Source organism: Metarhizium robertsii, assembly GCF_000187425.2.
Source record: "Metarhizium robertsii ARSEF 23 chromosome Unknown MAA_Scf_2, whole genome shotgun sequence".
NCBI classification, from domain to species: Eukaryota; Fungi; Ascomycota; class Sordariomycetes; order Hypocreales; family Clavicipitaceae; genus Metarhizium; species Metarhizium robertsii.
Window position 1 is genome coordinate 5113516 of NW_011942160.1, and position 14241 is coordinate 5127756.

The 14241-nt window shown below is 54.4% G+C and overlaps 4 protein-coding genes across 4 annotated transcripts; 1 reads left to right on the forward strand and 3 right to left on the reverse strand.

Annotated features, from left to right (window-relative positions):
• Positions 1-1792: 1792 nt before the first annotated feature.
• On the forward strand, positions 1793-2311 carry MAA_07935 (antigenic cell wall galactomannoprotein; the record flags this gene model as incomplete). The annotated part of the gene is made up of 1 exon (XM_007825933.1): positions 1793-2311. The coding sequence occupies one exon, from the start codon at positions 1793-1795 to the stop codon at positions 2309-2311; it is 519 nt and encodes a 172-aa protein (XP_007824124.1).
• Positions 2312-2832: 521 nt separating this feature from the next.
• MAA_07934 (Branched-chain amino acid aminotransferase II) lies at positions 2833-4165 on the reverse strand (the record flags this gene model as incomplete). Its single annotated transcript, XM_007825932.1, has 2 exons — positions 2833-3959; positions 4093-4165. 2 exons carry the CDS (start codon positions 4163-4165, stop codon positions 2833-2835), a joined length of 1200 nt encoding a protein of 399 aa, XP_007824123.1.
• Positions 4166-5051: 886 nt separating this feature from the next.
• Positions 5052-7847, reverse strand: MAA_07933 (glycosyltransferase family 20 protein; the record flags this gene model as incomplete). Its single annotated transcript, XM_007825931.2, has 2 exons — positions 5052-5089; positions 5153-7847. 2 exons carry the CDS (start codon positions 7845-7847, stop codon positions 5052-5054), a joined length of 2733 nt encoding a protein of 910 aa, XP_007824122.2.
• Positions 7848-12579: 4732 nt separating this feature from the next.
• MAA_07932 (Pyruvate/2-oxoglutarate dehydrogenase) lies at positions 12580-14118 on the reverse strand (the record flags this gene model as incomplete). The annotated part of the gene is made up of 1 exon (XM_007825930.1): positions 12580-14118. The coding sequence occupies one exon, from the start codon at positions 14116-14118 to the stop codon at positions 12580-12582; it is 1539 nt and encodes a 512-aa protein (XP_007824121.1).
• Between the last annotated feature and the right edge of the window lie 123 nt (positions 14119-14241).

The following is a 14241-nucleotide window of genomic DNA, read 5'->3' on the forward strand; positions in this document are numbered from 1 at the left end:
TTTTTTTTTTTTTTTTTTGCAATGCCGTTCCAGCACCTGATTATCATTTCTACAAGGGGTCGATGGTAGATTTCTCTGGCATAGTATAGACTACGGCACACGCTGCACTGGGTCGTCAGGTAGTGCCAGGCTTCTTGCCAACAGCTGGATCTATACACGAGCAGACAAAAGCCAATTATAACAATAGCCATGACACTTATTCCGTAAGGGGCCAAGGGCGACTGGCAAGCACAGCTGTTAGGGCACACAATACCCCTGTCGTGCTGTAGGTCGCAATGTTACTTCCGTTTCTCCAGGGGTCTCAATGATGAACTGACTGCCAGGATGATTCGCATGTTTTACCCAGAACGCTCAAAGCACCCTTGGCGTAAACACAACATGTTCAAAAGTAGCAGCACGGCTTCTCTGCACAGGCTGGGGAAGGCGGGCCGCGATGTGTGATTTAATTAAGAAGCGTAGTATTGTGACCATTTGCTGCAACGGTGTTTTCCGCCGGCGGATTGTGGTTTGCGGCCGTGTAACCCTCATGACAAACCGCACGACTCGACTGTGTCTCACGCAAACCTACAATGTATTCACCAGCGCCGTTGAGATGAATTCCTCTTGGTAATTGGCCAAGGGAAATAGGGTCAACTGCCAAATTTGATCTACGTTGCCAATCTCTCACGAGTCCTCTTGTCCATGGGTTGCAACACCGTCCACGGTCAGTCTGCAAAGCCGCGAAAAAACACCAAGAAAAGAAGATTGAAAGGCAAAAGGCCGGCTTGTCATGGTCAGCCCATCGTGTCCATTCCACTCCTAAGCACCATCCCGATGCAGCAAGAGGCTCCTAGCAGTGGATCGGGTGAATTTCGCCCACAGCAGCTTAAACCCGACACATGCATGCATGTGGCCCTCGACTCACGCCGACATGGAGGCGTGCCTCAGCCACGGGGTCCCATGGCTCTTGACGGCCCTTCCTCCACAAGCACATGTGTCAAGAAGGCAAGTTGTACAACATCGTCGCTCAGACTCCTCGGCTTGGACATGAAAGGCTGCAGCTGACAGTCTTACCCCGGATTCTCGATTGTGATCCTGGAGTGGGATGGGACGCCCCCCGGCTCTCCAGGACGAATGAGCGCCGCTCTGGGAAGCGTGTATCCACGTTCCGGGCAAGATCTGCAACTGGGCCTGTTTGTGTGCCTGGGCGCTTCGCTAGCCGAGAGGTGTTGTTCCATGTGTCGGTCGAGACGGGGTGCTGGGGAGAAGAGTCTCGGAGGAAGTGCATTCGATGTATTCGAGAGGCCGTGCTCTCAGTCGACAGAACGACGAGGCCAAGTCTCCCACGATCACAACATGGCGGCCTTTGGGCTGGGGAGTCAGAGCCGGTAGTAGCGCCGCACACCAGAACATTCGAGCGCTCAAACTCGACGCCATCTTGATGCGGGGACGGGCCCTTTCCCATTTCAGACCATGATCCGGGGGAGAACCGACCGGACATGTGGAGCAAATTGAACTTTCGATGAAGGTGCATGGGGTTGCTGCTTGGGGACGGTTACGGAGTAGACGTGATGAAGATGGGCAGAGCAGCATCAAGCGGCGGCAGGCAAAATGTATAAAAAGACTGTGACCAGCCGGTCGAGCCGTGATGGTTTGCGCCCATCGACTCCCGTCAAGTTGCAAAACCTCATCCTCCCCCCAAGAGTCCCAACATTGAAGACCTCCTCCAACTCCAACTCCATCGCCAGCTGTCCCCACTTGACCGACTGACCCCCTTCGCCTCGGGCTCTGGCTTGTCCTCCCTCCTCCCACCATGCGTCTCACCCCCATCCTCAGCATCATGGCCCTCGCGGCCACCGCCATCGCCGACGGCAAGGCCATCACCGACGCCATGGCCAGCATCAAGACCAAGACCACGGACCTGGGCGCCACCGTGAGCAACTGGAAGGGCGACCTGCTCGGCGCGCTCCCCATCACCGTCAAGTCGACGCAGCTGCTGAAGGAGATCAAGACGGCCTCCAAGACGGCCGAGCAGTCGGCCATGCTGACCACCGAGGAGGCCCTCGCCGTCGCCGGCGCCACCACCGACCTGAGCAAGGCGGTCACGGCCTCGCTGCAGATCATTGTCGACGCCAAGCCCAAGTTCGACAGGCTCATCATCCTGAGCCCCGTCGTGCTGCTCAACCTCGAGATGCTGCAGGATGCCACCGACGACTTTAGCGGCAAGGTCGTCTCCAAGGTGCCCGAGGCCTTGCAGGGCATCGCCCAGGGCTTGATTAAGCCCATTGAAGATGCTTTTGCCGCTGCCATTGACAAGTATCGTCTTTTCTGAGGGGCATTTTTTTGGTCTTTTTACCGGCTGGGGAACAAGCCTTGTGTCATTGATACAGAGTCCTGGGGAGGACCACGATGGGATGGGGAGAGGGTGAAATGGGCATCTACGTTTTTTGCAAAGCGCCGTTCTCGTGTACATATTTTTCAGAGTCTTGCGTTTAAAAGACCTTGTTCATGCTCAGCGTGGCTTACCACCGTACCTATTGCATCTTTTAGTCTCCTCGGTGGTGAGGGGGCGACTGTGACCTGGATCAACATGGACAATTGTGCTTGCCGGATCTGATTTCCAACAGCTCTTCAGCACGCACCCCGTTACATGGATGGACATGAAGTCAGCCCTGACACTATCCACATCTCCTGCATTGCATATAATGACAAGTCACCATATCAAAGACGCATGCGAATGGGCCCCCGTCCCGCGGGTGCCATCACCAATTCACTCCGTTGCAGCAGCATCCGTGGTTCATATTCGCAAATAAATCTGCCCACTTTTACCTGACAATCCCACGTCATGCCAGCCTAGTCCATCTGATCAACCGTCTGCGGCGTCGCTGTCCCGTTGGCCTCCTTCGCGGCGCCCTGCACGTCCAGGTCCTTGTCGCCGACTGTGCACCGCCAGCCAAACTCGTCCGCGGCCTTGCCCAGCTGAATCGCCTGCAGGTGCGTCAGGAGCTTCAGGCAGATGGGACCTGCGTCGGCCTGCCCCTCGGGGATATACGTAACCACGTCCGCGTCCGCCGTCGAGTTGACCCGCGGCCCGGCAGGCAGGGAGCCGCCGACGGGGCCCTTGCGGCGCGTGATGCTCCGGATGGGCACCAGCGCCGCGGCCGTCCCGGCGGCAAAGACCTCGCTGAAGCGTGGGAGCTCGGCGTACTGGACGGACCGCCTTTCCACCTTCCACCCCCAGCTCCGGGCAATATGCTGGACGCTGTCGCTGGTGACGCTGTCAATGACGCACTTGGAGTCGGGCACCACGAGGGTCACGTCGTCGTCCGAGGCGGCCAAGACGCCGATGAAGCCCGAGGTGCTAAACTCGTCAATCTCCTCGTGCCTGGCGCTGTCGAGGTGCAGCGTGATGCCGAAGCCCTCCCGCTTCGCCTTGCCGCTCCACTTCAGGACGGGCGCGTAGTTGCCGCCGACCTTGGCGTGGCCGGTGCCGTTGGGCGCCGTGCGGTCAAACTCGTCCAGGATGAGGGCCTTGACCGGGTGCGTGCCGTGGTACACGCCCGTGGGGATGACGAAGACGCAAAAGGTGTATTCCTCGGGGGGGTCCAGCCCCAGCTGCGCGCTCGACCCGTACAGCTGGGGGCGGATGTACAGCGCGGCCCCCGTCTCGTGGGGAGGCACGAAGCCGGCGTTGAGGGCAACGGCGGAGCGAACCGCCTGCAGGAAGACGTCGACGGGGACCTCGGGCATGGACGCTACTTCAGCCGAGTGCTGGAGTCGCGCGGCGTTTCGGTCCGGGCGGAAGACGGTGATGGCCTCGTCGCCGGGCGTGCGGAAGGCCTTGAGGCCCTCATAGGCTTGCTGGCCGTAGTTGAGGGCCGGCGCCATGCCGTGGATGCGCATGAAGGGGTCGGTCACGAAGCGGAGAGGCGACCATTTGCCCGTCGTTTTGGAGTACGTGGCTTCGATGTGGCCATTGACTGCGACGAGGTCAGTATCAACGAAAACATGTAGCCCTGGCAATGGGGGGTCGAGGGAAGCATTGGGAACCGGGGAGAAACAGACAGCGCCCCTGGGATGGTGCTTTGGATCGCCACAGGACTTTCAACTCACCCTCGCGGATCTTGAAGCCTACATTGCTCCAGTCAATGGTGTTCACGGGCGGGGGAGGGAAAGCACCAGGCATCGTGACTTGATAGTCCTGCGGTGCGACGGTAACTATGCAGGGTCCAAGAACGACTTTATGTTGGGCTCGTACGCCAAGAAAAAAAAACCACGGCGACACAAACCGCAAAGTAGAGGCTAGAAATGAGCAACCAAGATGTCAAGGCGAGGATCTCGTCAGCTTGGAGGCTGCGGAGAAATCATGGTCTGACTCGTCGAAACTGGACCGTCGACGCTTCCGTCGTGTTGCCCGATGTCGGACTGCGGGGGTCAGCAGCCCCGCATTGGATTATGCCTTTTGATTTTTGTGGCAACCACCAAGCTCGTCATCGCGAAGCTTACATTGTACAACTCCATGTTGAAACACTGCAGCACCAACTCGCTGACGTCTCACGTCTTGTGTATTTTTGCGCATCACTTGTTCTCACACGGACCCATACCCATCAAAGACAAGTTGTTGTAGTCAATGTATGTACAAGAGAAATCGCCAGACATTTTGCCCTCTCCCCCATTCAATCCATGCCTGGAAGCTGGACCATGGCTCAGCAAACCGTCCAAGTCACGGTCAATTCATGTGTAAGAGAGCCGCTACAGCCGTCCAAATGCTTTCTGCATGCTTCTACTGCCCTGTCCTTAGACTGGCATCTCAACCCTGGGGTTTGATTCTCGTCCCGGACACCTTTTTGTTGCTTTTCCCTGTCCTCTTCCGGCTTAATCCGTTTTTGTCACATCACGTGCGTCTTTTAGAAAAGATGTTGCATCCGGAGCTCTCTTTTCCCACACCGTCATTTGCGTCAAGTAAGCAACCTGATATGCGCCATTTCTTTCTTTAATTCTCTTTCATCCAAAACGCCTCGCATATCTATAAAGTAAAACAATGTTGGGTAGAGTTACGCATCTTGTCGTCATTAGAGTGAGGCAAGTCGTTGTAGACAACTTAGGACACCTGGAGCAAGGAACACAGTTAGCAGCTGCAAACCACGGCTTGCAAAACCCCTTGTCAACTTACCGCTCACACCTTGTGATAATGTAGCCGCCGCCTCCGTGCTTCTATTACCAAGGCTGACTGTGACAACATTGTCGATTGTGCGTCGTTTGCCGAGTTTGTTGGCCCACTTGAACACCTTTTCATCCTCCCTGCCGTCGCCGACAACCATGAGAAAGTCGATTGGCTTCTTACCCTCCTCGTCTTTGCCTTCCGAGCAAGCTTGGCTGGTAAGCAGCTTCTCAAATACCATGTGGGCAGCGGTGCTCTTAGTCCAGTCCAACGGTTCGACAGCAATCGTTCCATCCAGCACGATGGCGTGCACCCGCTGCGACTCGCAAGCATCGTTGACATGGCTAGCGCAGTCAGCAGCGAGACGGGCTGCAGCCTCCTGGTCTTCGGCGCCGTCATAGTGAAAGAGCACGCTGCAGTGGCGTTCCTCGACTTCTGCGCCTGGGGTTCGCTCCAGGTAGTATCGCAGAATATCCTTGACTGATGCCTTCCAGTTGTCAATATGCGCGCTGTCAGACATCTCAACCCACTTCTCAGAGCCGCAATCCTTGATGAAGCAACCATTCTCAGCAATGAGGCCAAGGCCAGGAACCCGTCGGAACACACGGTCAACTTCTTCCGGCCGGCGACCAGACATTACGTAGACAATGTTCCGCTCGTCCAAAAGCAAGTCGTTCAGCACATCGAGGGTCCGCTGTGGGCTGACGGGGATGATCTGGTTGACGGGACCCCAGCTGACGAGCGTCCCCTCGTAGTCAAGCATAAAAAGGCGACGGTTCGACGCCTCGTACCTCTTGCAGACGTCCTGAATGGAAAGCCGTGGCACAGATGTCTGAGCGCGTTTATGCTGTTCCTCGTAGGCCCGATCGAGGTGAGAAAGAAGTTCCGCAAACCAGTGAGAGCCAGTGTGTTGAGCAACCGACTGGTGCAGATTCTCCCACCGGCGTGTCTTCTCGTCATCATCCATCTCAAGCGCTTGCTTGATGGCGTCAGCGCACTGGCGGTAGTCCCAGGGGTTGACGGACAGCTCGCTTTTGCTAAACAGAGATGAAGTACCCGTAAATTCGGAGAGAATCAGAGACCCGTGTTTGCGGTTTGGATAGACCTTGCCGTCTTGGCAAAAGATGTACTCATGAGACGTCAAATTCATACCTTCGCGTTGACTTGTGATCATGAGCGCGTCGGCAATGGTAAGAAGCGCAAGGTACTGGGCGTAGTCGATATCCTGCTTGAGATACACCACAGGCTGGTAAGCCAGGTTGGCCCACGAAGAATTGACGCGAGTGACAATGTCCGAAACTGTGGCGTCCAAGTCGCTATTTTGACTGGAAGACAGGGCGACTTGGATTAGAACGGTATGCTCTCGCCACTGTGGGTTCTTATTCAAGAACAATTCGTAAGCCAGGAGCTTCTGGCGTACACCACGCACATGGTCCAGCTTGTCGCGAGCTACAATGAGCTTCTTGCCTTTGTATCTCTCTTGTAGAATATTCAGCCATCGTAACACGTCTCGCTCGCCACGATTCTTATCCAGACTAATCGGGTCAATTCCTATCGCAGTGTTGACAACATCGACAAACCGGTCTTCCATTTCGATACCTTCAGGGGTAGCTTCAACACTAAGTATTCTGCTGCAAGTCTGCAGAAAGTGTCGGGTGTATTCCTGGATCTGGAATCCAACGAGATTGGCTCCGAGCATGCCCTCTAGAAGCTCCTTGCGAACGGCGAGACAGCGGAACACCTCGGAGGATGGAAAGGCAACATGGAGAAAAAAGCCAATCTTGGCATCGGGAAGTTTCTTTCGTACCATGCCGGGGACCAGTAGCAAATGGTAGTCGTGTACCCAAATAACGTCGCCTCGCTTCCAGTTTTGCACAATCTTATCCGCGAAGGCTTGATTCACGTTGACATAGTACTTCCAAGAATGGTCCTCGTAAGCCTTGCTCTTGGGGTTGTCCGGGATCTGGTAGTGGAAGACTGGCCACAATATTTGCTTGCAAAAGTGGCTGTAATGCCCGTCAAAGTCTTTGTCAGAGCAGAATACAGTCATCATATCGTATTCGTTGGTCAGAGTATCCTCGATATCCAACTTTTGCTGTGTGCCCTCAAGGGCATCGGTAGGCATCCCCAAGGTTCCTACCCAAGTGTAATCACCGAGTTTTCCATCCCGAGCTGCGGCTTCTGCAGCATTGCGCAGTCCGCCATTGCCCTGATCGGCATCCACAACCCTCCACGGGGCCGAGGAAAATACACGGTCGTGGCTGTCACTGCGCATATGTGTCTTGGGTTGTAGCAAGCCTCGACGACCAAGCTCACGAGCCTTCTCCAGGGTCCGGTCTCGCTCAAAGATTTCGGCTGGAGGGGGCGAGTTGGCTCGAGACAAGGGCTGGTTCGCGCGAGTTCCCCAGCGCGATGCCACTTCATCTGTAGGAGACCCAAGCTCGTGTGGAAACTGGATACGTAGGCCATCTTCGTTCGCGAAAGGGTCCGGCGACTCTGTCTCACCAGTAGGAGTGCGAGGGGGGGTGATGACGGGTCGCGGACTAAAGAGACTTGGCTGTGTCTCAATGACGGGCGCCGTGGGCAGTGGCGGCGGCGGGATTGTCGTCTTCGACCGGCGCTGCAGGGTGTTTCTTCGAGGAGGCGTGCCAGGTAGGTTGAATTGGATCGTTTTTGGGAGGAACAGCGAACAGACGAAGACGGTCATGGTTGGATAAGGTCCGGCGCCCAGGGGACGTCGCGCTTCTAATGTGGCCAAGGGCAAGGGACAGCCGCGAGAGGACTGTTGAATCGAGCAGGAGACTTGAACGGCGGTTTAGCCCCAGGTGGCGGGTAGCTATTTATTACCGGTGCATATGGAAAAGAGCTGCGCGACGTTGACAGGCGCAAAGGTGTGGGAAGAGAAGTTGAATTGCTGGCTGGAGCAAGAGGATGGAGATCGAAAAGCGTGCACGAAGACTCCACAAAGAGCTCGCTGAAAGCCTTGGAAATTTGTCGGGGTGGCCGCGAGATATGTTTCACAGCGCAAGATGCATCGAATCCTGGCTGTGTTCGGTTGCTTTTCCGTTCCCTTGGTCAGGACATGGAGCGGACAAGCGGATTGGAGGCAGTCAATCTGGATCTAGATCAAAGAGACCTGACCGAAGGACTTGAGGCAGGCGGGGTTGCAGATTGGTGGCCGGAGTAGCAGAAACTGTGGGTACAGCTGTTGGAACAAAGCCGTTGATTGACAAGACTTGGCAGGTGCCACTGCCGAAAAGGGAGGAATGGTGTGTAGCGCTTGAACACCCAGCAGTCCAGGGCCAACCACTTGAGGAGGACGGAAGGAGCACCTCACCTTGTAAGAGCTGGCTCCTGCTTAAGCTCCGGCGTCTGGCGTCTGGTGGCCGTTTTGGCCGGGTCAACTCCTCCGTCAACCTCAGAAGTTCGTCCGCTTTGCATGCAAAAGGTCACAGAACCTAACGAAGAATGCTTGCGAGGTCCGGTATATTCACCCCGGTGACGTAACAAGTTTTGCGATTCCGCCTGTGAGTCCCACCCGCGGCCAAAAACTGGATGTGAGTTACCTATGCCCCTGTCAGTGATGGATACCAGTATAATCTGCGTCAGGGAACTGACGCACACGACTATCCTCAAGCTGGGCAACGGGAGCATTTGATCCGTTGGGGAGCAGGACTTACGGGCAAGATATACTGCTCACAGCATGAGGGGCTCGCATTGCGATATCATGCCATCAACCGATTTATGGCAGCGAAACAACCGGCCCAGTGCCAGCGAGCATCACCATCAGCCATGGGCATCGAGCATCGAGCATCGAGGCCCTGGCGCCGGCCACCTCGAATCCCACCTCAGCTTCCAAACTTCAACTCCTGTCCCGATTCAATGCTCTCAGTGGGGCACACGGCGCCGCCACGGCGATAGGCTGACGACATGTCACACCAGGCCCGGACCAAGTCGGTCCATCTTGCACAAACTGCTGCTCAAAGGGTTGTGAGAAAATTCGCCCCAGTATGGTTGGATTGGGACAACTCGTTGAACCGTTGCCAGAGATAGCTTTCCTTTTGGGATACCAGAAAGGGGCCTAGATTCTTCTCAGCGGTCGCATCTTGTTAGATGCTACCAAGCACGTTCTCTCACGTAACGACAGGATCCTCGCTTACGCAAGACATCGGGCTCACAGATTAGGCTGTCATCCCAGCACTGACCAGCAGACTGAGCACAGGCCGAGCGAGGCGCTTTGCAGTGGCTCTGAACAAGACGACATCTGGAGCCACGTCCGGCCCCATGGTTTGGGTATTTTCAGCGTTTCCGGCACCCAGCCCGCGGGTGCTGCACACCCCGAAAAAATTTCCCAGTCTCACACATTACGTAGTATCCCGCACTGGGACGGGAGGGCTATAGCGCGCACGCGCGGAGTACTTTTACAAAGCATGTCACCGGATCAGTTGTCACACCCAAGCCAAAATCTCGCTGGTGGCCGCCATGCACATCCAACCCATTGGCGCAGGTTCAGCGCCCAGCATTCAGAATTATGGATATCGTCGGCCATACGGAGAATATCATCACTTGATTCAAAGTTCAGTCGCGTTAGGCACAAGGGAGGACGGAAACCACAAACCTAGAAAATGCAACGTGCGAATCATCCACTCCCCGGCACTCAGCCGCCACGTTCATTCATGACGAGCCAATGGATGGCCCTGGTTCCATACCACTTCCACCCCCTTCGCCCTCGTCATCAAGCCCAGACAGCTCGGCAGAGTAAGAGACAGTTTGGGGAATCATGCCTGCACAACAGCTTCCCCAAATGGTTTCCAAAACTTCTCCCATGTGGCAAACTAGGTGGTTCTCATCGATTCTCACGCTCCACCTGGCCCAAGAAGCGCGACGTTCTCGAGGCGCCAACAAACAGCGTTGGCATACAGCTACAGCTCGCTATGACACCCACAATCTGCATCGCAGTTAGGCACCGGAACCTACTCCGGCCCATCTGTCTTCTGTTGGCCATATCGCCTTTTTGTCCTGCTGCCCAACCTGCTCCTACAACTATAGAGTTTTGGTCAATCAGGCGGTATTGTGATCGAGACCCTCTCAGACCCAGGTACATATTGCCGAGAAACCTCGTCCAGATGGGCATGGGCCAGACCTGCTGCCACTGCCCAAGATGCAACGCCATCACCACGTCACCAATACAGGTCTGACAACTCGCTGGCGCGGGTTGCCATCCAGAGGTTGCTGTAGCTCAAAGCAAAACCCCGCAAATATTAGAAGTTCTCAGTTTAGTGCGGTTGACTCACGGAGCATCCCGCTCCTCATTCCATTTCAGAGGCGCCCCGTGGAGTTTCGTATTCCTCGACGACGGGCGATTGGTACTGTGCTGTGGCGACGAATAGGAATGCCGGCAAGGTGCCAGTTGCGCTGGTCCAACACTTCAAATGACTGCTACGTTTTGAGTTGATGGCAACGTCTCTTTGGCGACGAATTTGCCCACTTGCATTGTTTGGTTTGCACTGTATTCCGCGGTATCCGATGCTCGCCACCACTTTGCAACTGTATATGCGGTTCCTGTCCCAATCACGACTCCACGCCGTATTTTAGTTGGCATACACAGGTCAGGCAGGTATGCCTAGGCCCCTTTACACCTGGTTGGACAGAGCATCATGTTCCAGAGCAGTCTAGCCCGGTTCAGCGTGGTGTTGTCCGTCTTACAGAGGCTCTGACTAACTCGCAGTACTACCCTACAGAATTTCGAGCGTTACGCGCGGGTACCACAAACACCGCACGGTAGCTGGTGCAATTTTCTGAGAGACTCAAGCAAAGCAAGATGGCGTCTGAGGATTTCTTACTGAATGGCCAATTCGTCCATGAGAAATCGCAAAAATTCACAGAGCTGCGATGATGGGGTAACAAGATGGATCATGGGGAAGGTTCTGGAATAACATCCGCCTCGAAAATGAAATGGGTCTGCCCACAGAGCCACAGGCGATATCCCAGACTCACAGAACCTTGACCCCTTAAGTGTCGGAATGACGATCTCCGTTATGGTCCTGATCCATCGAAAGATTGGCAAAGGGGAATGAGGAATCCAGCGAGTTGGTAAACGTTGCCGGCTCTGCCATCCTTCGAAGCTGGCCATGTTTAACTGGAGTCGAAAACACCCCTTGGCGAAATGTAGCCTCAGTTGTATGAGCTTCAACCGCCAGCTAGTTGAGAGACTACACACCTCGTCGCTCATCACAATGCCGGGCTAGCTTCTCCATGTTCTCAGCCGAGACAAATGTTCAGCCTCATTGTAACCTTCAACCTTTCAGCAGTTTCTCTTTTTAATACTTGGCATTGTAGTGAAGTTCGCCCGAGGGAGCAACTAGTCATTGACTGACGTTGGCAATCCGCATCGCTTGGCAAGCAGCATACACAAGTTGCATGATATCTGCTTGAATGAATGCAGACTATGGATTCCTTTGACTCAATTGTTTAACTTACTGGATTAAATAGACCCAAGATCCGCGTTTGCAATCCATTGTGCTTGGGTTGAATGGGACGGAATTGGCCTCGAGATTCCTTGGGAGCTTCAATCCTTGACTCCGTCGCAGTCATCGATATGTTATGAACGGTTGCAGCTACAACACGCACAAATTTGTTCGTTTGTTCTCATGCGAAAATACCCAGCTGGCCTTGCCGTCCTCGGGATTTTCTCCCACATCCCGGCGCGTCGAACCATCCAATATAGCGGCTCGCGGATTCATCAACGTGGTTAATCACTGGCGCTTCGTCCGTCACTGGTAAAGCCATCTTCCTTGAGGCCATCAAGACAGGTTCCAAGGTCATTGGAACGACAGGCGATGGTGTCAAAGCCGAAAGTTTGCAGCGCTCTAGTAGTTTACAAACTTTGGACTGGAGCATATCTGATAATAAGGCGTCTCTGTAGGGGCTATAGTTAAACCTCACAAGCGTGAATGAGGAGCTACCAGATTAAAGAACATGGCTTTAGGGCTTGTGAAATAGAGATCAGACATGGCCCACAACCCTTTTATTTCAGACTTTGTGAGGCCGGTTCAATCCTGATGAAATATGGTCGGGATCGTAGTGTCGGGTTCATATAGAGCCGCTTGGCGCTGGGTTAACCTAAAGGACCGACCAGGTTGGTCACTTGACAACGTGGTCCATAGTTCTGCCCATTTAGCTTCGCAAAGGATTTATAATAGTATAGCAGTCAATCCTGTTCGTCTATTTAGTTAGCTCGTAGCTATGGTGACGGCTACATTCAGCCATATTGTCAATTGTACTTCATACATGAATGAACACTCACAAAATACTATATAAAACATTTCTCCTCCCTCCGGAATTTGGATGGAGCAAGTCGACAAAGAGACAAAGCCTGTATTACACATTACATACTTTTGCGCATAGAGCATACTATTCTCGTAACATATCCCGGCAACCTATTTCAACGAGCCCCAGATGTTGTTCAAACTCTCTGCCAGGGATGGATGAGCCCAGACGGCATCTCTAAGTGCTGTCCACTTGCTGCCTGCAATCATGGCCATCTGCACTACGCTCATGACCTCGCCGCCCTCCAGGCCAAAGCACGTAAATCCCAGAATCTTCTGCGTATCGGCATCGACGACGGCCTTCATCATGCCTCTTGATTCATCCGTCTCCAAAGCTCGTGCGACATATGCCATGGGCATAGTTGCTACCTGGATCTTGGCATCGGGAAACTTGGCTCGCGCCTCGTGTTCATGCAGGCCGACATGAGCGAGCTGCGGGTCCGTGTAGACGACATAAGGCAAGATGCGATTGACGGTAGTGAGCGCCGTGGGATGAGAGTCCTTCTCGAGCAAATTGGCCCGCAGCAGACGATAGTCGTCATAGGAAACGTGCGTGAAAGCCGGCGGTCCCTTGACATCACCAAGTGCCCACACACGCCGGTTGGAGCTCTGCAGGGTATCATCGACAACAATGTGGCCACGGTTGTTGGTTTTTATACCAGCTGCATCGAGGTTGAGAGTTTCCGTGTTGGGAATCCGGCCTGCGGCGAATAGGATATGGGATGCTGTCAACTCGGATGTGCCATCAGGGCCAGAGGCAGAGACTACAACAGCCTTGGTAGGGTCATTGTCGCCGCTGGCTCGAACGGCTGTCGGGGACGTTTTGAGAAGGATCCTGATGCCGTCTTGTTTGAGGACCTGATGCATCTTCTCAGCTACCTCGGCGTCTTCGCGCGGCAGAAGCTGGGAATTACGCTGAATGATGGTCACCTCGGCGCCTAGTCGCCGGAATAGCTGGCCAAACTCGAGACCAACATAGCCGCCTCCGACTACGATGAGATGCGATGGAACCACATCGAGTTCTTGAATAGAAGTCGAGTTAAGAAGAGCACCAGGGGGGAACTTCGCAGCATCGAGGCCGTCGAGCTTCGGAACCGCGGGCCGCTCACCAGCGCAGATGAAGATCTTATCAGCAGAAAGGGTTTTGTCTGCACCGTCTTGGCAGCGAACTTTTATAGTTGTTTCATTTTGAAAGCTTGCAGAGCCCATGATGACGTCCACGCCGGCGTCGCGAAGTCGGCGTTCACTACCAGAGCGAAAGCTATCAACGATGTCGCGCTTGCGCTGCCTCACCTTTTCCATGCTGATACGTGCGGAATCAGAGCGCGGACTCAGAACGCCGTAGTCGGGCCCTCGCCCAGTCAAATAGGCCACTCGGCCAGAGGCAATCATGGTCTTGGTTGGCGTGCAGCCTTCATTAACACAACAGCCGCCGATATGTGTACTCTCGATCAGTGCCGTCTTCTGCTTAGCTTGCGCGAATGCCATGCTAAGAGGCGTTCCGCCTTGGCCAGAGCCAATGACTACAGCGTCATAGTGCGTCGACATGCCGAATCGTCGTGAGATGGTGTAGTTGTATCCGTGACAGTGGACAAGACGTCGGGACAATCTGGATGGTTGAAGGTACAATGATCGTGGAACAGTGAGCATCAGTAATTAAACTATGGAATAGCTGAGACATTTGAATCAAACTTGATGGTGAAGGAAAGGTTAATTGAGGATGCAAGCGGGTGTTTATACCAAACGAATTTGTGGCTGTGCGGGGAAGCTTGG